We start from the raw sequence: 20,780 nt of genomic DNA on the forward strand, positions 1-20,780 counted from the left end.
GGGTGGCGAAATTACACTCGTTATCGCTCCGGTGGCCGGTGGCTCCGCTCCACTTGGCCTCTTGCTCCACGCGATCGAGAGCCGTCCTCGCCACGAGTGCCACGAGCCACTCACAGCCCGCACAGCTCACACTCACCATGCATGCGCGGGCCGAACCGAACCCGGCACACGACTCACAAGGCCTCAAGCCACCCCCGTGGCCCCGTGAGGCCGTGAGCTCATTGATGACCGAACTATCAAGACGTCACCCTCGATCCCTCGACCCCTCGACCAACGAGATGGATCGCATGCCCGCTTGTCAGTGGCTGGCGCGACAGAGGACCGCCATTTCGGAACAGGACGGATCTGCGCGAGATAGATAGCACGAGCCCACCCAGGCCTCTCTCCTGACACACTGGGCCTCTCAGCTCACTCTGCTCTCTCAGCCCTCTCAGCTCTCTCAGGCGCAGTACGCGTCGATGCGGGGTCGGGGGGGATTCCAAGGGGTACAAGCGGGCGAGCGGGCCGGCCGCGCGCGCGGGGGTTGGAGAATGTGCGCGTGATGCGTATGCGGCTTGCGGCTGGCTGGCTGGCTGGCTGGCTGGCCGGCCTTTGGCGGGGGCGCGGGGGTGCGAAGAGGTTGGTGCGCTGGGCGTCTCACTGATAAGTGCTTTAATCGCAGCTCTTCTCATTTTCCTCTCTCTCCAGATCACAAGAGATACCAAGGCTTTAAAGCAGGCGGCCAACACCACGGATCAAACATCTCCAGCCGTGTTATCATCTTTTATCCCTCACACACCACACATTCACATCATCGTCCGCAGCTCGCCGACGATCGTGACGATAGCCCACTAGTTCTTCGCAAGCCACACGACAGCAAGGGCCCCTCTCCTCTATCCCACTATCCCACTTATCCCACTTATCGGTATCTCTCTTGTCTCTCTATCCACCCACCTCAACCCTCTCGACTTCCTCCCCTCCCCTCGCTGTCTCCGCTCCTCTTGCCAAGCAGTCCTTGAGCTAGTTCTACGTCGCTCACCTCCCCTTCCACCGCCTGTCTCCAGCCTACACTCGCTTCCGGCCTTCCCCGCCGTTGCCCGACCCCATCGACTCCGTCGACCCCCCTCTCCCAACGCCCACCACTACCCCCACCACACTCATTCACCATGGTCAACCTCACCTATGGTATCATCTCGCCCAACCCGGACGGGACCTTCACCTACAATGAGCTTGGCACGGACATTGTCTCCACTCTCAACGGAGAGACGTCCGTCTACGACCCAGGAGACATTGCCTGGGTCCTGACCAGCGCGGTGCTCATCATTTTCATGGTCAGTTCAGTTGTGGCGTGTGACCCTATAAATATACATTCAGGCTAACATTCAGATTCCCGGCCTGGGTTACCTGTATTCCGGTCTGGCGCGACGCAAGAATGCCCTCCAGCTCTTGCTGCTTTCCATGCTCTCGCTCGCCATTGTTTCCTTCCAGTGGTTCTTCATCGGCTATTCTCTCGTCTTTTCCGAAACCGGCGGTTCCTTCTTCGGTGATGGTCGCAACGTCGGTTTCCGCGGCGTCCTCGAGCGTCCCATTCCAGAGTCCAACGGCAAGCTCCCTGAGATCGTCTTCGCCACATACCAGATGATGTTCGCCAACCTCGTCCCTGCCATTCTGCTCGGTGCCGCCGCTGAGCGTTCCCGCACTCTGCCCGCCATGCTCTTCATCTTTGCTTGGACCACCCTCGTCTACGACGTGCTTGCCCACTGGATCTGGAGCATCAACGGCTGGGCCGCAAAGTGGGGTGTAATCGACTACGCTGGTGGTGTCCCTGTCGAGATTGCTTCCGGTATCGGTGGCCTTGCCTACTCGTACTTCATCGGCAAGCGCCGCGGCTACGGCACTGAGCGTGTCATGTTCAAGCCCTCGAACGTTTCCCAGATCACCCTTGGTACTGTCATGCTCTGGGTCGGCTGGATGGGCTTCAACGGTGGCTCCGGCTTCGCTTCGTCTCTCAAGGGCGCCTTCGCTGTCTTCAACACCAACCTCGCCGGCGCTGTTGGTGCCATGACCTGGATGATCATGGACTTCCGTCTTGAGCGCAAGTGGTCCATGGTCGGCTTCTGCACTGGCGCCATTGCCGGCCTTGTCGCTATTACTCCCGCCGCCGGTGTTGTCGGCGCCCCCGCCGCCGCGCTCATCGGTCTCGTCTCTGCCGTCGTTTCCAACTTGTGCACTAGCCTCAAGGCCTCGATGCGCGTCGACGACCCGATGGATATCTTCTCGGTCCACGCCTTGGCTGGTATTGTCGGCACCCTTATGACCGGTCTGTTCGCCCAGAGCTCAGTTGCCGCCAACGACGGTTTCAGCGCCATCGGCGGTGGCTGGCTTGACCGCAACTGGATCCAGCTCGCCAAGCAGCTTGCCTGGGTTTGCGTCGGCTGTGGCTGGACCTTTGTTGTCACTATCGCTATCATGTTCGTCATCAACCTTATTCCCGGCTGCAAGTTCCGCGCCAGCGAGGAGGCCGAGATTGTCGGCATGGACGAGGTCGAGCTTGACGAGTACATTGCCGACTACGCCTTCTTCCGCCGCGACCTCGAGTTCAACGCCGAGATGACCGCCGAGTACGACACCTGGCGCCGCAACAACTCGGGCGGTGAGACTTTGCCCATGTGGCGCTCGATGAGCGGTGTCCAGATCGCCGATCGCCTCCAGCAGCAGCACGACCGTGAGCGCTCGCAGTCGCGTGGCCGCTCCGCCTCCCGACCCACTCACCTCGCCCCCATGCCCGAAGTGCACATCGACCTCGAGCGCGACGACGAGGTCACTGCCGGATCGCCAAGCGATGGTGAAAAGGGCATGAGCGAGGTGTACGAGAAGCCCGCTTCCTTGACCCCCTCTCCCGCCACAGTGACGCCCCGGGGTGTCTCTCCTAACGAGAAGGCGTAATGGAGGGAGCGAATGTGCTGTCGAGTATTACGAGTGTCCAGGAGTAATAGTAGAACCGGGCTGCCGTACTGGCGCCTTTAAAACATAGTTTCTTTCCCAGCCCCACCACAGCACAGGGATATCCGCCACCAGCATAGTTGTACATGTCAATGCATCGAGGTGCAGATGGAGGTGGCGAGAGTTGCTTTAAGCAGACCGCGAGTGACATGCTCCGCTCAGCATTTCCCGTCTTCCGAGACAGGGCCCTTCGGCGTGTTGTTGACTGCCTTATTGGGGTTCTGGAGTCTCTGAGACGCTTTTTGCACGTCGCTGAAATCGCTGGAAGGTGGTGCCACATTCCGACATTGAGGAGTATTTGGACGTGGGGCAGCGTAGTCTCCAAAGTCGGATGGGCCCCGCCAATCCCGCAAAATGTTGTGACCTCCACTTTGGCCACTTCGCCCAGCATGTTGTCTCCCGAGTCCGCCGCCGCCGCTGACATGTCCGAGGACGTCGCCGCGGCCTGGGCGGACCTGCCCACACCCGAGCGCCTGCCGGTACGCACGATGCTGGAGGAGTTTGAGACCGTAAACGTGCTAGCGCCGCTGGTACGCTGCTCGAAATGTGCGCGACGGCCGCGCGGAGCTGACGCCAGTGCCCTTCCGCCACCTCGTGTCGCTGTACGAAACGCACGTGAGGGACTCGGACTCGGTGGTGGAGAAACTACGTCGCTGACGCCAGGTGACCCACACCCCCATGATCCTCGCGGAGGAGTTCAGCCGGAGCCAGCAGGCACGTGTGAGCGACCTCACGACGAGCGCGGACGAGCGCGGCGTGTTCTGGATGGAGCCGCGGCGGCGCCCGCCACGAGTATCCGACACTGACGCACTCGACGCGCTCGCGGCGCTGCGCCTCGCCGACCGGGATCCCGACGACGGCGACGACCCGCGCCCGCCCTCCTATCCCGCACCTACGCCAGTGCGCGTCACCAAAACGCTGCACGCGCCGCGCGTCACCTCGCGGCTGCCGCCGTCTCCCACTCCGCCGTCCCCCGACGCGAGGCTGGTGCGCGGCGCGCTCGTCGCGCAAATGGCGTCCCCGAACGGCGCGAGTCTCGCGGACGCCGCCGAGCTCCTCGCGCCGCACGTCGACGGGCTCGACATCAACTGCGGGTGTCCGCAGCGCTGGGCGTACGCCGAGGGCATCGGGTGTGCGCTGCTGCGCCGCCCCGAGCTCGTCGCGGACATGGTGCGGTGCGTGCACGGCCGCATGGGCTGGGACTGGCCCGTGAGCATCAAGATCCGCGTCGACCCGGACCTGCGGCGCACAGAGCAGCTCGTGCGCACCGCCCTCGCGGCGGGCGTGAGCCATGTCACCGTGCACGGCCGCACGCGGCACCAGGCGTCCACGGAGCCGGTGAGCCTCGACAAGCTCGCGTTCGCGGTCGAGTGTGTGCGTGGAGAAGTGCCGACGGTCGCGAATGGCGATTTGTGGGATCTCGCGGACGCACAGCGGATGAGGGCGCAGTGCGGCGTGCATGGCGTCATGGCGGCGCGGGGGTTGCTGGCCAAGTATGTCGCCGAGGTGCCCTGAACGCGCTGACACTAGCCCCGCGCTCTTCGCTGGCTACGACCGCACGCCAGTGCATGCCGTCGAGAACTTTGTCAACCTCGGGGTGGATTACGGCTTCATCTTTTCGCTTTTGTGAGTGTTACACCGGCTGAAGCTGACCCCAGCCACCGCCATCTGGCGTACATGTTGGAAAGCCACTTCGTCAAGCCAGAGAAAACGTACTTCAACGCGCTCTCCTCGTCTGTCCAGGTTGTCGAGTACCTCCAGACACGGGGGCTAGACTTTGGCGCGCGCCGCAAGGTGCCTATGTGGGACGCGAGGAGGGGATACTCACTATTCTGAGTGTGATGGGAGTGCTCCGTCCCAGCGCGCTACTTTAGCCCCATGCAGTCATCAGCAGTCCGGCAGAGACGTCATTTGTGTGATGCATGCTGATAATCAGTGTGTTTTGTGTGGTGCATTTGCCGTGATCCACACAAGAGTAACAGGCACCAAAAACACAAGAGTAATGCTCTCTGTCGGAGAATTGAACTCCGGTCTCCCGCGGTCACCGCAAATGACAAGCGAGCATACTAGCCACTATACGAACAGAGATACACAATGCGACAAGCCTCGGGTACAGTGAATGGGCACAATTTTGCCTGATCACATCTAATCTCAGGTACAATGGACATGACATCAGTCCTTTCCGACATCAGGTTATCGTGACCTCCTCGCGCTCACTATGGATCTCGGTAACTATTATGATTTGCGCGCTCCTCGCCCACCCTTCCCCGCTTAATCGCGCGACCAACTCGGATCATACATGGGCGGCAGTACGGTGACGCCCGGCGCGTCTGCGGGCCCGGCGTCCGTGGCGTGCACTGTGACTTCCGAGCGCCGCCTGCGCTCTCGTCTCGGCCGCTTGGTCGACGGCGAGGGGGGCTCGACGCTCGCGCTCGCGCTCGCGCTTCCGCCCCCGCCTCCGCTGGTTCCACTCCCGCTTGGGGTCGGATCCAGCCGGAGGTCCGAGTACTGCAGATCCGGTAGCGAGAGGGAGGGATGTGAGAGAGAGGGATAGAGCGCCGGCGGCGACTTGTTGCCCACGGGACTGGAGGGGGCCGAGGACAGGCCGAGGGCTTCGAGCGGATATCCTTGGTCCGCGTCGTACGGGAGCGGGAAGTGGTCGATGCGGACGCGGGACCGCCGGCGCCACCGCCGCAGGAAGTAGATGAGCGTGAAGAGGCCCGCGCCGACGACGAGGCCGAAGGCGATCGCGCCGATCAAGCGACCGGCGTGCGCGTGTTCGTGGCGCGCGACCGGGGCGTATGTGTCAGACGTGGGCGCGGGCGGCATGCCGGGCTTCAGAGGTAGAAGGCTGAGTTGGCTTGGCGTGGTTCGGTTCGCTTGGTTCTGTTTGTTTCGGGATTCGAGACATCATGCGCCTGATATTGCTGCGGCTCACCTTCGCAGAGACGCGTGAACGGGCTGCGATGGCCGGCCGCGTCCCTCCGGCGTCAAAGTTAATCGCTTGACGACGCGGCGGCGAGGCACGGGAGAGTGATCGTCACCCAGCTCTACACCGGTGGTGATCGAGTGAGCACATGATGAGATGCGTGCCTGGCATTACGGCTTCCGGTGGGGTTCGGAGGAGCGTGGCGATGTTCTTCCTGCACCGCGTGTTTCGGAGGGCTCCAAGGCACAGTCATGGAGAGGAATGCAGGCGGGGCCATGGGCCTACCGGGGGTTTTGTCTGGGGCGAGCGGGGCCAAACTCATGCCGCGGCGATCTTTTGCCTTCCTGAAACTTCATGTTCTACGACCAGAACACGGCTCCTGTCTCGGAATCTCATACACGACGATCAGGGACGGTGGATCACAGCGATCAAGGCGGTGTTCCCCAATCGTTTCCACAACAAGACCAGTGCTTCTGCTGTGGGGGTAATACCACCCGTGTACGGCAAAAAGTGCCCGTCTCCTGTTTATGGGCTCCACTCTTGTCTCAACTATGCGTACATGCAATAATTATACAATGGTACACTCATTATAACCGTGCCTTGCCTGGCACATGCCCTATGCCTGTCGTGATCCAGACCCGCCGTCGTCGATCAACCTCTTTCGGCATACCATGCACGCGTTACTCTCCCTCAGCCACCTCCGCGCGCAGCTCTCGTGCGATATATGACCACAGGGAAGGAGGACAGCCGCATCATCCCCGCGATACTGTGCGAGGCAGACGGGGCAGTTGGTTACCCGCACACCTAGCACGCTCAGCTTGATCTTGACTTTACCAGCAGCGTTGACCCGACGGCTATCCACGACCACGGGCGCGGGTACCAGGGTGGCGAGCTCATCAGGCGTCGCGCCAGGCTCCTTAGCAGGCCCAAGGAAATCGATGATGTGGTTCAAACCCTCGTACTCGTTTGCACCGTCTATCACACGCGATGCGTATAGCTCCACGTCGGTAACATCGAGCCACGGCTCAGAGACGCGTCGAGTTTCTGAGGATTCAGATTGCGCAGCGGGGGGCGCGGCATTCTCGGCGAGTCTCGAGGTAGGGCGGTCCTCTTCGATGAGACGACCGTGAGCGTCCAGTCTGAGGCCGGCAAACATGCTCGAAGATGACGATCCAGTGCGGAGCAGGGAAGGCCGGTGAACACTAAGGCGGTTGTGGCCCTGGTCGGCGGCAGCGGAGGTGTGATGGGCATCGGGGTCGGCAGTGGAATTCCTTTGCAAGTGAGTCTCTGCAGTAGAGCCGCGTCGTGAATCCTGTTCGGCCTCAGGGCGAGAGGTGACGGCGGGACCTGTGGACATCTCCTGCGTCGATGACTCCTCCCCAACCACCCGCGCCCACGGCCGCGGCGGAACGGGCGGAGGGTCACGGCGTCCACGTGGTCGAGGGCGATGTGCAGCGTGCAGTGGCGCTAGCACCGGACCGTTAACCTCCTGATCCTGCCTCGGGTCATCGAGGAGGGAGGACGACGACGAGGAGATGGAATGCAGCGGTTGGTGGCGGAGATGCGAGGGCCTCTGCGAAATAGCCTTGTCGTCAAGCTCGATGAGGGGGGCGATTTGAGGTTGTGGGGGATCTTGTTCTGCTCCCTGGCGCGCGGGCGGGGGAGGTGGCGGGCGGCGACTTGCGAGTGCCGACGGCGGCGGGGGAGGCACGGGACGGGAAGCAGGTCGAGCCGGGTGAGTGAAGGTCATCGGCCATGGCACTTGTGCAGCGACTGGCGTCGGTAGCTGCGCTGGAAGTGGCGGCACAGGCTGGCTCGGGAGCGGCGGAGCATCTGAGGGGATGATAAACTGGCTCTCCGGTCGGGCTGGCGGAAACTGGCTTAGTGGGCGCGACGGCGTTATCGGCGGAAGCTGGGGTGCTGGTGGTGTCGGGACGTTTGAGCCGCTCGGCACAGGGGGGATAGGGAACGATGCGATCATGTACTGAGTGTCGCGCTTGTGAGGCGGGACACGCTCGCGCTCTGACTGGACTGGTTCGGGCAGAGCGCCACCGTTCCCTGTCTCCAAAGACGACTTCTGGACCGAGGCCGAAGCATCTTGCATGTGACGAGGCGGCGGCGGAGGAGGGGGACGCTTCGGCTTAGGGGGCGGTGCACGCTCCTTGCCCTTGGACGGGAGGGTTGGCCAATCTTCCTTCCACCGCGGCTGTGGGGCGGCCTGCGGCTCGCGCGATTGCTCCGAATCCGCCTGCAGCGCGGCAGCGAGCGCCTCATCATTGACAGTATTCGGGTGGTCTGCCTCCTGCAGCGCCAGCGCGATTGCGTGGTCCAGGCCCAAGTCTGGGGCTGAACGCTCGTGAATGCGGCGCTCGATCTCGTGCTGTTGCTCCAGCTCTGCTGCCAGAGCGCGGCGAGCTTGTCCCTTCGCTGCAGCCTGCGACGACGACTCTGCGCCCTCCTCTAGGAAAGCAAGGAGGGCCGACGACGACGCCATGAGCCCGCTGAGCTCCTGGGTCATGGGCCGCTCGCCGTTCGCTGGGCGCTTCCCCTTGTCCACGAGCGGGTCGAGCTCCTGCAGAATCTCCGCACTAGCAGCATGAGGGGGTGCTTGGTTGCGTTGAGATGCCCTCCCTTGCTCGTCCGTCGGGCCAAGCACATGCTTGAGCAGGTCGTAGCGCGAGTCACGGCCCAGCGCAACGGACAGGCGTTGGAAGTGCCCCGACTCTTCCCGCGGTTCATTGGTCTCTCTCCGCACATACTGAGACTGACTTTGGTGCGTCACGCCTGGGGCGGAGCTGAGAGCGCTCGCAGTGGGTCTTCCATTGCCAACGGATGTCTCGTCCTTCGGCGGTACTGGTGGCCCCACCTCATCACTGTTGGTGTGAGCGTGCGCATGCTCCATACGCTGCAGAAGAGGCGGCGTTTGTGACACCGACACGACAGGCGACTGCGTGCGCGACGACGAAGAGGACAGCGGCGGCACAGTGGACGTGCTGCGGCTGTCGAGCGAAGGATTACTCTGAGCCCTGTGCCCAGGGGACCTGGACGGCATCCATCCCGACGGTTGGGATGACCGGCGCAGGTGTCCCGATGTGTCCGACGCTGAGAGGCTGTCGCTCCGCTTTGGCGGCCGTATTGGCGACGTTTCATGTCGCGAAGAGACGTTTGCTTCCGAACCAAGTTGGAGGCGCGGATGGCGAGTTTGCGGGGCCTGCTCTGTCTGTTCTGCAGGGAATTTATACGCCTGAAGCGCTGCTGCCGCTCCTGATTCTGTTGTGTGCTGTGGCGGAATGGCAGGGACAGGAGGTATATTGTTCGTCATCGAGTCGGAGCCAGACGACTTACATGACTTGGGCATGGCGCGGGGGCCGGAGACTGAGCTTGAGCGTGAGCGTGTCGTGTGACTGTCTGTTGAGACGATGCTGCTCTGTCGCCGCGATTGCGTAGGTCTGCGTTCATAAGGGCGAGGAGAGGTGGCCGACTCCGCCGTAGAGGAAGCTCTAGGTGCAGGAGCTGAGTCCGCCCGGGAAGATGATATAGCTGTCGATGCGGCAGCCGGTGAGGCCTCCTGAGCGGTCGCGCTTCGCTGCCCGGCCAGGGGCGGGACAGGAGTTGTCACTCGAGACGGCGGCCCTGATGCAACTATGACGTCCAAAGACGACGCTCCTGTTGAGGCGGCACGCAGTGCCGGCGACATCGACGCGGCATGCACCGGTGGGATACTAGGCACTCTCTCCTGGGACGGCTGAGAGCGTGGCCCGCTCAGTCGACGCCCACTCTTTACCGCCGCCGAGCCGGAGCTGGAGCGAGACTGTATCTGCGGTCGTGGACCCGAGCTGGATGAAGATGTCGTACGTCTTCTGGGATAGCCATCCAGAGATGGGGAGGCGGGGGACGACGAAAAGGCAGACGGAGCGGTTGAGAGTACGGGAGTGAAGATAGGTCTTGGCGACTCAGTCGGTCCCGGTGGTGCCACCGCCTCTGTTGAGCTGAGGCGCGTCGGCTCCACGGGCGGGCGGTACTCGCTCACGTACTCCTCTGGCGGGCGGGACGGCAGGGACGGAGGGTGGTCCTGCTGGGGGATATGACCGCTCTGGTTCGGCATCGCGAGGCCGCTGAGCGCCAGCCCCTCCTCCTTGGGTCGTTGGCTATGAGGTGGACTCTCAAGCATCTCGGTCGACGGCTGAACACGATGCGTGTAGGGTTGGGCCGGAGAGGAGAAGAGCGGCCGTGTGGGCGTGACCAGGGCGCGCGGAGATGTGCTCGCCGAGCGTGGTGGCGTGGTCGTGATGGGCGGATTCGCTGCAGGATGGCCTGGGGACCTCGATTTGGGTCTAGCTGCGGGTACGAGGTCGTACACCACACCAGGCTCCTCGCTGCGTATCAGGCCACCATGGAACCATTGCGCTGGCAGAGTTGGCTGGAGTCCCTCTTCTGGCTGCGTAGTGGCGAGGCGTGCTTTCTTCGTCAACGCCTCCTTGGCAGCTGCGACGATCTCCGCTCGTGGAGTCTCTCGACCGCCAAGCCGTTGCATCACCTCGTGTCGGGCCGCGTCAAAGTCGGGCGCAGATACAGGGTGAGTATTAGCAACCTCGCGCAATGCCGCATCAACCTCGTGTCGTCGTGTGGCCGCCGCGGCTGTCTCAGCACGCCGAGCCTTCGCTTCGGCCTCCTGTTTGTCCCGCGCTGCTGCTTCATGAGCTGCGATCCGCCGTAACTCCTCCTCCGCTCGGAGGACGCGCTGTCGAGCCTCATCCTGTGCCTGCCGTAGTGTCGCTGCTATTGCGGCGCGTCGCTCCTCCTCCGCCATAGCTGCTCGGCGTGCATCATCCTCTTCTTGCCGCCGGCGAAGGCGTGCAGCCTCCTCATCTTGCCTGCGTTGTCGGGCAATATCCTCTTGTCGCCGTCGTTGGGCCTCTGCTTCTGCTTGACGTATCGCTTCAGCTTCAGCACGTCGCGCGACGGCCTCCGCTTCCCTACGGGCCGCTTCTTCCGCTGCCCGCCATGCATCAGCCTCACGCGTTTCGCGCTCAGCCATCTCAGCTGCAGCTCTTCGCGCATCCTCTTGTCTCCTGCGCTCCTCTTCGTCCCTCCTCCGTCTTTCCTCTTGTCTCCTCTCCTCCTCTCGTCGCCTTTCCTCATCTCTCCGTCTTCCTTCCTCTCTCCGCCTCTCCTCTTCTCGCTGTTCCTCCTCACGCCTCCGCTCCTCGTCAGCCTCCCGCCGTCGCGCATCAGCCTCGTTTCGCGGTGAGTCGAGCCGTGGCGTGCGTGCCTCCAAGCGCGCAGCTTCGCGCGCCACTCGCTCGGCGAGGGTATACCCGGCGAGGATGTCGGCGTTCCACTGGCGGCGATCCGCGCGGTCGTCCGCCTCTACCTCATCAGAACTTGACGAGTGTTCCGATGACGGGGTGGCGACTTCTGGTGGCGTGGGGAGAGTGCGCCGCGAGGCTGACCCTGTGGCTGCAGGAGGTTCTGGAGGTAAGTGTGATGGTGTAGAGGATGTCGCAGCTGGGATGCCTGCGGGTGCTGGGTGATGGGCGAGAGGTGATGGGGGTCTGGGTGCTGGCTGGGCCGACGCATCGTGAGGCCCGGCGAGAGCAACATCGAAGGAAGGTGGGGGCGAGTCCGGAATGGGTGGCAGGCCATCAAAAGTTGGTGGCGAGCGTACATTAGATGCAGTCGGAAACGGAAATGGTGGCGGCGGATCGAAGCCCTGCACATCCTCAGAGGGAAGGTCTGATATCAGCCTGCTCCGTCACACAGCCTACCGTCCCAGAGGTTGACCCTCCTCATGCTCGCGCCGCGCGCGAGGCCGATCGCGCGCCCCTCCTCTACCGAATTGACGGTGTCAGAACGTTGTCGCCGTCGGATTGACTCCTGAACGACGCGGCGCCTGGGCCGGCGCGTTGGCGTGGTCGGCCTTTCTGGGTGAAGATTGGGACTGGCGGGGCGTAGATTTGCCTGGCTAGCGTGGGCATGCGATCCGAGACGCCCACGCTGGGGCGTCGATCGCCCCTGCCCCTGTTGGAGCGGCTCGCCTGCGCGGCCGCCAGGCATGATCGCCGGCGGCGAGAGGAGGTTGGCCGCGTAGCCCCGCGACGGGCCTGGGGAGGGCGGGGGTCTCGGAGCTTGCGGGGTCGCCATGATGGTCGGCGGGGAGATGAAGTTGGCCGCATAGCTTGGCCTCCCGCTGCTCGAGGCAGGGGCATTGCGCATGCTCTGGAGATAAGTGGAGGGGAGAACGAGGCCGGCATCGTCGGGCGCCGCGGCGCGCAGGGCGCTCGGAGGCGCGGTGACGATGTAGGGCTCTGGAATTGGACGGGGCTTCTTCTTGGGCTTGCGGCGGGAAGGGGTTTGCGCACCCCGTGGACGGCTGCCCTCACCGTCTGGGTTCATCGCTTTTAGCGCCGAGGGTGGGTACACATGGGTTCAAGCGCAGGGGAGCAGGCGGCGCAGGTGGTCGTGTGGAGTAGGGATGAGATGGGAATGGAGTAGAGTTGGCTGCCGGTGGAGAGATTGTATGAAGCGATGGAGATTGTGATCCAGATTGCAAGGGGGAGATGGAGATGGAGATGAAGATGAAGATGAAGATGTCGAGTTACCGAACAACTGCGGAGGCCATGCTATGAAGCTTGGAAAGAAGGGGTGGTAATCTCTTGTGGATGCGTCATTACCGCGTCCGATATATTGCTATACTCCTGTACTCCTGCCGTCTTCCGCTCTCTGCCGTCATCCTCGCCCTGCAACTTGGCTCATCCCACGCTCACGCTCACGCTCTGCTCTCGCTTCCCCTCCCACTCTTCCCACCGTTGTCAAGCAGCACAGCTCCAAAACACCACCTGGGTTCAGAGGACATGCATGCATGCATGCATGCATGCATGCGTGCAACAGAGCAAATAGTCTCCACACTTCCCAAACCGCTTCAACCGTTTGGAAGTTTAGTAGTTGCATCGGGCAATGACCGCAGCGACTGGTCAGCACAGCTTTGCGTTCATGAACAAGAAGAGCATGGTTGTTTGTGCCTTGCACGTCTGGACGGCTGTTAAGTCTTTACATGCATACAAGTGCTGTGCTATACAACCGCGAACTCTCTGGAGAAATGCTATCCAAATCTAATAAACAGTGCTCGGCACGGCCCCCGTTTCCAATGTCGTACGTCCACGGTGAGTCGAACTGATAACGCGCCGGCGAATCCTGGACCATCGACGGTGATGGACCGGGATCTCGGGCTCAGCCTCAAGTTGTAAGCCGTCGAGCTCGTCCTCGAACAGCATGTCTTCATCCTCTTCGTTCGGCACAAAGGTGAAAGGGCCCACCTCTTCGGCTGCCCTCGGATTGAAGACATGCTCAATCACCAGATCGGGTTGGAGGTCATCTGAATGGCCTCGCTGGTCCCGCAAGAATTGTCTGTGGCTGCTGTGGTGTCTCGCATGTTTCGACAAGCCCATGGAAGGGGGGGACTGGTCGGGCGAGAGGGGAGGCAGGATGGGAGATGTGAGCGAGACCTCGTTGGGTGAAAGTGGCTCTTCGGTCATGTTCATCTCTTGCATGAATGCCGCCGGCGACTCCAAGGCGACATCGCGGCCGGGGATCGCGTCGAAGAACCCCCCGGGTGGCCGCTCTGCCATGGGGGAAGAAGTGGGCGACATGTGCAAAGGTTGTGTGGCTAATATTGCCCGGGTTGACGCAGAGCTCATCTCCGTCCATGTCGACGCCATGGTGGACACTGTCTCGGACATGCCGAAAGTTGAACTGGGAGGGAGTCTACGCGAGTGCGCATCGCCCAGAATGGAGTCGTCACGGCGAGCGGCCCGAGCCTCTGGCTTCAAGTGGTGCTCGTAAGACTTGTAGCGATTCTTGGCTTGCTGCGATGCAACAGCGTTCGCGTTCGACACAGGGCGCGTCAAACTGATCTCGGAGGTTGCCGAACGAGTCGATGGTCGCCCTGACATTGATGAGGAAGTTGCGGAGTCGGACGACCGCGACACTGTGGGGAGCAGCTGCACTGTTTGTCAGCCTAGTATGTCGAGCTGAACTCACGTTCTTTGAACAAGTTGCCATCATCACCAGTGAGCTGCGAAATGTCGTTGACAAAGTGGCCTTCAATCAACTGTGGCGTCACCCAGTGCTGTTGCCCGCCGATGAAGCGCATGTCGATGGAGATCTGATGTTAAAACGTTTCAAAGCGGCAGTGAAGGCTGCTACTCACTCGAATAGTCGCGTTCGTCTTGCTGTCCTTGAGCAGAAACTTTCGCGCAGTCGGGCCCAGCTCGGCAAAAGGTGCGAGGTCGATGTTGACATACCCAAACGGCCGAGGGTGGGCGTCGTTGCCATCGTGCAGCTCCTCAATTTCCAGCTTCAGGCCGGAATGACTCATAGGGCCCTCCCCGAGAATGGGCAAAGTGCGATTGCGACCAGTTGGCGAGGACTGGCCGGCCCGCCCCTTGTTGGCCACCGGTACAGGCTTCCCCAAGGGGATGCGGATCACGTATTGCACCTCGTACTCCCACTGCACAGTGTGTGCATGGATCTTCTCGATGGGTGTCATGCCCCTCCTCTCGGTTGAGTCTGGCATGTGGGCGTTTGATGGAGCGCCAGAGTCGATGGACGCGGGAGGCCCGGTCGACCCCACCGAGTAAACGCTGGCCGCCCGAGAGGGGAAGGCAGATGGGTGATCGTCTGAAATAAAGGACGGGGGGGCCGTCCCCGAGCGAGATGAGGAGCGTGGGCGGGTCGGTGCGCCTGGTACTGGCAGTCCTCCCGGTTTGGTGATTGCGGTATTGAGAGAGTATGATGACTGGGTTGAGGATGGCGGCTGTGACCCAGCGTCGTCTTGAATGTTGTCAAGCTCGGCAGCATCGTCGAGCGCAACAGAAGACGTGGATGCGGAGCTGGTAATGCCAGTTGCCCCGGAGCCCATCGCACTGTTATCAGAGGGAGGAAGTGAAGTCGACGACTTGGCCGACCGGGAGACGACAGAGGCAGGTAAAGTGTGCTGAGAGTGGGGGCGGATGGGAAAAGGAGAAGGCACGCTCGGTGCGAGGACGTTCAACGAGCGCTGCTTCGCGCTGGCCGACTGCAGAGAGGGCGTCGACGCTCCGGACCCTGCCTGCTGTGGGGTGCGAGGATGCGGTGTGCGAAGAGACATCATGCTACTCGAATGTCGCAGAGCGGGATTGACGACGTTTCGCGTAGAGGGGATCGGCATCCGCTGCTCAGGATTCTCGAGAAGTCGGTCGCCGTTACTGGGCTTGTGACCACGAAATTTCCACCGACAAGCAAACTTGCCGTTCAGTTGAGGGATATTGCTAAGCTCGTGGATTGTGACATTGACTGCGAATGTCGCTGTGCGCGAAGGATTGTCCACAAGATGGCGCAAGCGGCTGCTGAGAGCTTTGGCGTTGGACTGAGGAAGGCTTATTCCTGGGGCAGACCGTGGAGGAGGTTGAGGTGTGGATGTTCCGCTCCTCATTGACGGCGCCTTGATTGGAGGCGCCAGGAGGAGCGCAGAGGGATTCGCCATCATGCTGGGCGAGGTGGCAAGTGGAGAGGGAGGTGGAAAGGAAAAGGGGTGTCCAGGACGCGCCGAGGCCAATGGAGGCAGACGGCGGCTGGATCAGAAGGCTGAGCGAGTGGCCGAAGTGTTTATGGGTGGGAGTGTGGGACGACGTCGAGATGTGGCGTGTGAGAAGCTGGTGAAATCCCAGGCCAAAAGTGAAGGTGCGCGGAACCTGTCACTGGGGCGTGCGGAGGACAAGGACGGCAGACCGTTGCCCGACGGCTCGGCGCCAGTTGACTTGAGTGTGAAGATGGGTGTCCAGTGAACGCGACAAACGGGAAGGATTGAGATTCAGATGGGCGGTGAGTTTTGAGGTGAAGTCTGGAGTACTGATGTCGAGATGAATCTGGTGGGGTAGAATCAAGCGGCAGGCGTCGGCGCCATCGTTGTCTACAGTGCTGAGGGTGGTAAGAGGCGTCGCGGCTAGGGTGGAGGCGAGGTGTGATCGGAAGGAGTGCACGGTGTGCTTGGGGCCCGCGATTCTACTGTACTCAAGCCACCCGGTGGCCGGTGGTCGATGGGTTCCAGCGGAGAGTGGAAAGCGGAGTGGAAGGGCCGGCGTCACCCAACGTGACGAGCACGACGACAGGGCTGGGGCGGGGGCGGGGTTGAGAGATGGGGAGGTGTGGGGATCCGATGGGATCTAGTGTCGCCCAGTCTGGGTGCAAAGACGTCCGAAACGATGCGCGTAGGGTTGCTCGGCGCGCACAGATCGCTCCGCTTCAATGTCGCGATCAACCACTTGTGCGATCGTCCAGCGCGTGTCCGCGCAACAAAGAGGAGACTCTTGAAGAAGATATCGAGAGGGACGAGAGGAAAGAGAGCGTGAAGGATAAATGAGAGATGAGAAGAGAGGAGATGAGACGAGATGGGATGGGGAGGAAGGCGTGTTCGGTGATGGTGAGTGACGGGTGAGAGGTGACGAAGGCCCCTTCAATTCTCTCTCTAATAACCCTATAGCTCCATTATCATTGCATAATACAAATGGTTCAACAGGGTCCAATTTTAGCCTTCTAACCCTGACCCTGAAGCCGGGGCAAGAGTCCCGGAGGCCGAAGGATGTCCTCTCCGCGCGCCACACGCGTCACGGCTCTGTTCTTGGTCTCCCAAAGCTTACCATCTCGGTGTCTGGCATCTCTTCACATCGCTCTTGTGGTTGCGTAGGACACTCAGTGCACAGCGAAGGATACAACTGAGCTCAATCCTGCTGAAACCTCGGGTGCGTGCTGCTGCACCGCCGTTATGTTGTTCGGTACCGGATGGATGCTTGTTGTGAGGATTGCGCAGGCCGTTCTTAATGTGCCTTGCGGGCGCTCTGGTCGGGCCTACATGAAGAGTCCAGCCCTCCTCCTCGCCTGTTCTCACTCTCCCCCGCCCGCAGCCGCGCAGCCGGGCCCCAGATCCAGTGCCAGTGCCAGCCCAAGGTATGCAGGTGTAGCATGCCTCACGCGCCTCACGCCTCGTGCAAGGCGTTCTGTTCGGAAAGACAAGTTGTCGACAAGAGTCGAGGATGATGACGTGTGATAGGGCCGTAGACGTTGGGAAAGTCGGGTGCATGGGTGGAAGCGAGCGGTTCCAGCTTGGTCGCCTCAGCTGCGGACATCTGCCAAGCCGCCATTGCTCGTCATCGTCCTGCTCAAGATGACGACTGCCAAGCTCCAAGTCGAGTTGCGGAGTGGAAAGCTCTAGTGTGTTCAGATTGAGCGCGACTCGAGACAGTGCTTGGACACGGCGAACGGAGCCAGCGATTTAATAAGGAACGGCGGCTCGCGGCCCGGCGGCCGGCGGACGGCGGTGTGTGGGTCACATACCTCGGGGGTGCAAGCGATACGCCCTGCATCACCTGTTGCCCATCTGCCCATCTGCCCATGCTGCCCATACTCCCCAGCTGCCAAGCTGCCAGACTGGGAGGTGGGCTAGATTGTGTCCTGCGCTTCGGTGATGGGGGACGAGTGTCGGTCTACATACTGGCTTGTGTCGGCGTGAAAGAGAGATGAGATGAGCAGTTGTGCCGAAGTGAGATCCGAGGCCTCAAGCGACGGAAGGGCGGAAGGGCAGCGGCGAAAGAGGTAGCGAGGAGCGGGGAGACCGATGCCGCTGTAGAACTGTTAAACTGCCTGTGGATGCGTCGAATGACGCGGGGAAGAGCGCAAAATCGTGGGGTGGTTTGTTGATCTCGGTCTGCCATGCTGCCATAGCTTGACAGCTTGACAGCTTGACAATGACATCTGCATCTCGCGCATCCTCATTTCTGTCTTCTCATTCTCTCTCTCTCTCTCTCTCTCTCTCTCTCTCTCTCTCTTTCTCTTCATCGCTCACTGCTCCATCGCATCATGGCTTCCATCCTCCGTTCCTATGGCGGCTTCATGACCCGCAGGCCCTTTCTCGGCAACATTGCGTCCGCAATCGTGCGTATCTGACATCCGGTAGAGAATGGCCGTGCCGCTGACGCTCAGGTGCTGTTTGGTGCTGGAGATAGTAAAGCTGCTAGCGTGGTGGTACTGACTTGCAGTGCTCGCGCAACAAGCCGTCGAGAAGAAGGGATGGGACAAGCACGACTGGGCGCGGACTGGGTGAGCATCTACCATGTCGATGTTGTGATAAGCTAACGCGTGACTCACCTTTGATTATACGCACTCAACTATGGCGGGACACCGGCCTCCGTTCTCCGTCACCTTCCTTCTCTGCACCGACACGCGCACCATTCTCCACCCTCAACCTTCCAACCTACATCTGTTCCTTGCCCATGCCTGCGTCGGCACGTGCGCTCTCCCGTTACTCCGTTGTCACCCCGCTGTTTACCATTTCTCATCCTGCCACCTTCAACCTCCAGCCGCACTGTCACATGGGGAGGCGCGTTCTACGCTCCAGTGGCGACCGCCTGGTTCCAGGTCCTCAACAAGGTCCCCATGACCAACAAGATCAAAGGCACTGCCATCCGTGTCGGGCTGGATCAGTTCGTGGCAGCGCCGATTGTCCTTTCTTGTTAGTCCCGCCTCGTCTCCCCCTATTCACCTGCCACGTCCAGCTGACACCAGGTTTCTACACCGTCATGACCCTGCTGGAAGGCAAGTCTTTGGCGGCGGCGAAGGACAAGGTGGAGAAGGTGAGGCGTGTCGTCATCTGCCAGACTGACACCAGAACATCCGACCTACGCTCACCACCAACTGGTCGATGTGAGTGGCAGGGATGCACTGAACGTCGTACACCTGCGCACCTCCTCCCCGCGGGAGTGTTGACACCAGCTTCATTCCTGTCCAGGCCATCAACCAAAGCGTTAGTAGCCTGTACCAACAATCACTTCTGACAACCAGATTGTTCCCCTTCAGTACCGCCTCGTCATGGTCAACGTCGTCAACCTCTTCTTCAACACGTACCTCTCTTTGCAGAATGCCAAGGGTCACGACAGCGAGCCCGCGCCGCAGCGCAAGGCCGAGCTTGCCACCATGTCTTAATCATAACCTCCCAGACCCCAGAGATACGAGCGTATCCTATACCCCATTAGACACACGCTACCCCGGTCCCCTATACCATGCATATCGTACAACACTATGACCATGATACACCTTCATGAGGATCATCGCCTGGTTCGATCTTGATCTCGGTGGGCTCCGGTTTGACCTCACCGGGACTGATCTCCGCCGGCTCGTGATGGTCGCGGGGATCAAGTAGCGGCTGTTCGAGGTGCAAGCGCTGCGGTCCCTCGCTATGCGCTCGCTCGCTCGGCGGACTTGAGGGGGCCGCTGCGGGTGAGCTGGCAAACTTGGGACTCGACGGCGCCGGCGTGATTCCGGGGGTCATGCGCGGCGTGCTCGTCGGCGTCTCGCCATCGTGCGGCGTCTTGCGCCTCTTCTTCGCCGGCCGCTTCGGCTCTCTTGGACGTGCAGCCTCCGACACCATGTCCTTGTATCTCTGGGCGAGCCGCGCCTCCTCGCGTTCATCATACACAACCTCCTCTGCGCGAAACTCGTCCCAGCGCTCAATCAGCGGCCGCGCCTCCACGGCGGGCGGCTTGAGCCATGTCGGGCCGAAGTTGACGCGCGCCTTGCCGCGCCCAAAGCACGACACCATGGGAAAGTATCCCAGCGTCCCATCGTCGTGGTACTGGTAGCTCTCGCGCTCGCGCTCGACGCTCACGGGGCCCCGGCGCGGACCAACGTACCGATGCTCCTCGTTTGGCGGGAGGGGCAGGAAGTCGTACAGGTCCTCGAAAGCTGGTGCGTCCGCCATCTCCTCGCCGTTGAGGAAGAACCGCACAGACGAGCCCGGCAGCGTGCGCAGCTCGCGCGCAACGGGTTTACCCGCCTTGTCGGCTCTCTTGGCCGACGGCTTGTCCCCGCCCTTCATGACCTTCTTCTTCGGCTCGTGGTCTTCGGCCACGGGCGCGGCAGGCGCCGGCGCCCCCGCGCGATTCACGAGCGCCTCCATCTCCTTCGCGACGGGGTACTCGTCCATCTCGAAGTAGTTCCCGCCCTTGTATCGCACCGGGATACGCCAGCGCTTGACGAAGCCTGGCTCGTCTTCGCTCTCGACCGGGGGCCGAGGCGGAAGCGTGATCATGCACCCGACGACGTCGCCCGTCGCGAAGCCCCGCCCATACGGTTTCGGCCGGGATATATGCACCTTCTCCCCTCCGACGTCGCGCACGCCGTACGAGTATGCGCACGCGCCGACCGGCGCGTCGAGGTTGGCCTCGCGGCGCGCCCATCCGACGCGGACGTGCGCATTCCCCGCTTCCCCGCCAGTACCTGCGCCGGCGCCGCCCGCGCCGTCCCCCCGTTCGATCACTACTTCGAAGTACCACGAGCCCTCGCGGACAGAGACGTTGGCGCGGCCAGAGCGGTACCCCTTGTCGGTGGTGACGGTGGCGGCGTCGGGCGAGATGCGGAGGAAGGCGGAGCGGTCGAACCACGAGATGTGGACCGGCGCGCACGACGGCGGGCCTGGTATCGTGCGGTAGAACGGGCCTGTGGGTCCTCTTTCGGGGTTCGGCGACAGCGTGCACGCATAGTAGCGGTAGCCTGGCGTCAGGCCGCGCGCGAGGCCGAGACTCACCAGTCTTGTTCATCGGCAGGTCGGGGTAGCTGTAACACTCGTCGGCAGGGCCGCCGTCGCCGCTCCCCGGCGCCGGCACAGGCGCTTTCATGTGTCGCTCCTCGCCTGATGGGGCCGGGGTCGCGCTCGCGCTCGCAGCTCTGCTCGACCCCACGGCGGTCGCTTCCTCCCCCAACCCACCAAGGCCGTTACGCAGCTGCACGGCGATGCCCGCGCCCTCAGATTCGGCTTTGACGGGGGACGCGGACTTGTGCG

The 20,780-nt window shown here is 61.9% G+C and overlaps 7 protein-coding genes across 7 annotated transcripts; 3 read left to right on the plus strand and 4 right to left on the minus strand.

The window, feature by feature from the left end:
• Nucleotides 1–1,145: 1,145 nt before the first annotated feature.
• On the plus strand, nucleotides 1,146–2,925 carry COLE_02219 (uncharacterized protein; the record flags this gene model as incomplete). The annotated part of the gene is made up of 2 exons (XM_018427347.2): nucleotides 1,146–1,310; nucleotides 1,366–2,925. 2 exons carry the CDS (start codon nucleotides 1,146–1,148, stop codon nucleotides 2,923–2,925), a joined length of 1,725 nt encoding a protein of 574 aa, XP_018279473.1.
• A 479-nt stretch (nucleotides 2,926–3,404) lies between these two features.
• On the plus strand, nucleotides 3,405–4,818 carry COLE_02220 (uncharacterized protein; the record flags this gene model as incomplete). Its single annotated transcript, XM_018420335.1, has 5 exons — nucleotides 3,405–3,528; nucleotides 3,560–3,597; nucleotides 3,646–4,475; nucleotides 4,513–4,608; nucleotides 4,641–4,818. The coding sequence occupies 5 exons, from the start codon at nucleotides 3,405–3,407 to the stop codon at nucleotides 4,816–4,818; spliced, it is 1,266 nt and encodes a 421-aa protein (XP_018279472.1).
• Nucleotides 4,819–5,253: 435 nt separating this feature from the next.
• On the minus strand, nucleotides 5,254–5,811 carry COLE_02221 (uncharacterized protein; the record flags this gene model as incomplete). The annotated part of the gene is made up of 1 exon (XM_018427346.2): nucleotides 5,254–5,811. One exon carries the CDS (start codon nucleotides 5,809–5,811, stop codon nucleotides 5,254–5,256), a length of 558 nt encoding a protein of 185 aa, XP_018279471.1.
• A 716-nt stretch (nucleotides 5,812–6,527) lies between these two features.
• On the minus strand, nucleotides 6,528–12,307 carry COLE_02222 (uncharacterized protein; the record flags this gene model as incomplete). Its single annotated transcript, XM_018427345.2, has 2 exons — nucleotides 6,528–11,647; nucleotides 11,680–12,307. 2 exons carry the CDS (start codon nucleotides 12,305–12,307, stop codon nucleotides 6,528–6,530), a joined length of 5,748 nt encoding a protein of 1,915 aa, XP_018279470.1.
• Nucleotides 12,308–13,023: 716 nt separating this feature from the next.
• COLE_02223 (uncharacterized protein) lies at nucleotides 13,024–14,486 on the minus strand (the record flags this gene model as incomplete). Its single annotated transcript, XM_018426162.1, has 3 exons — nucleotides 13,024–13,916; nucleotides 13,952–14,075; nucleotides 14,121–14,486. 3 exons carry the CDS (start codon nucleotides 14,484–14,486, stop codon nucleotides 13,024–13,026), a joined length of 1,383 nt encoding a protein of 460 aa, XP_018279469.1.
• A 3,317-nt stretch (nucleotides 14,487–17,803) lies between these two features.
• On the plus strand, nucleotides 17,804–18,925 carry COLE_02224 (uncharacterized protein; the record flags this gene model as incomplete). The annotated part of the gene is made up of 8 exons (XM_018421319.1): nucleotides 17,804–17,878; nucleotides 17,927–17,948; nucleotides 17,983–18,043; nucleotides 18,304–18,455; nucleotides 18,509–18,576; nucleotides 18,612–18,646; nucleotides 18,716–18,746; nucleotides 18,785–18,925. The coding sequence occupies 8 exons, from the start codon at nucleotides 17,804–17,806 to the stop codon at nucleotides 18,923–18,925; spliced, it is 585 nt and encodes a 194-aa protein (XP_018279468.1).
• A 94-nt stretch (nucleotides 18,926–19,019) lies between these two features.
• Nucleotides 19,020–20,616, minus strand: COLE_02225 (uncharacterized protein; the record flags this gene model as incomplete). Its single annotated transcript, XM_018420336.1, has 2 exons — nucleotides 19,020–20,491; nucleotides 20,526–20,616. 2 exons carry the CDS (start codon nucleotides 20,614–20,616, stop codon nucleotides 19,020–19,022), a joined length of 1,563 nt encoding a protein of 520 aa, XP_018279467.1.
• Nucleotides 20,617–20,780: the final 164 nt, after the last annotated feature.

Source organism: Cutaneotrichosporon oleaginosum (genome assembly GCF_008065305.1).
Source record: "Cutaneotrichosporon oleaginosum strain ATCC 20508 chromosome Unknown ATCC20508_contig02, whole genome shotgun sequence".
NCBI classification, from domain to species: domain Eukaryota; kingdom Fungi; phylum Basidiomycota; class Tremellomycetes; order Trichosporonales; family Trichosporonaceae; genus Cutaneotrichosporon; species Cutaneotrichosporon oleaginosum.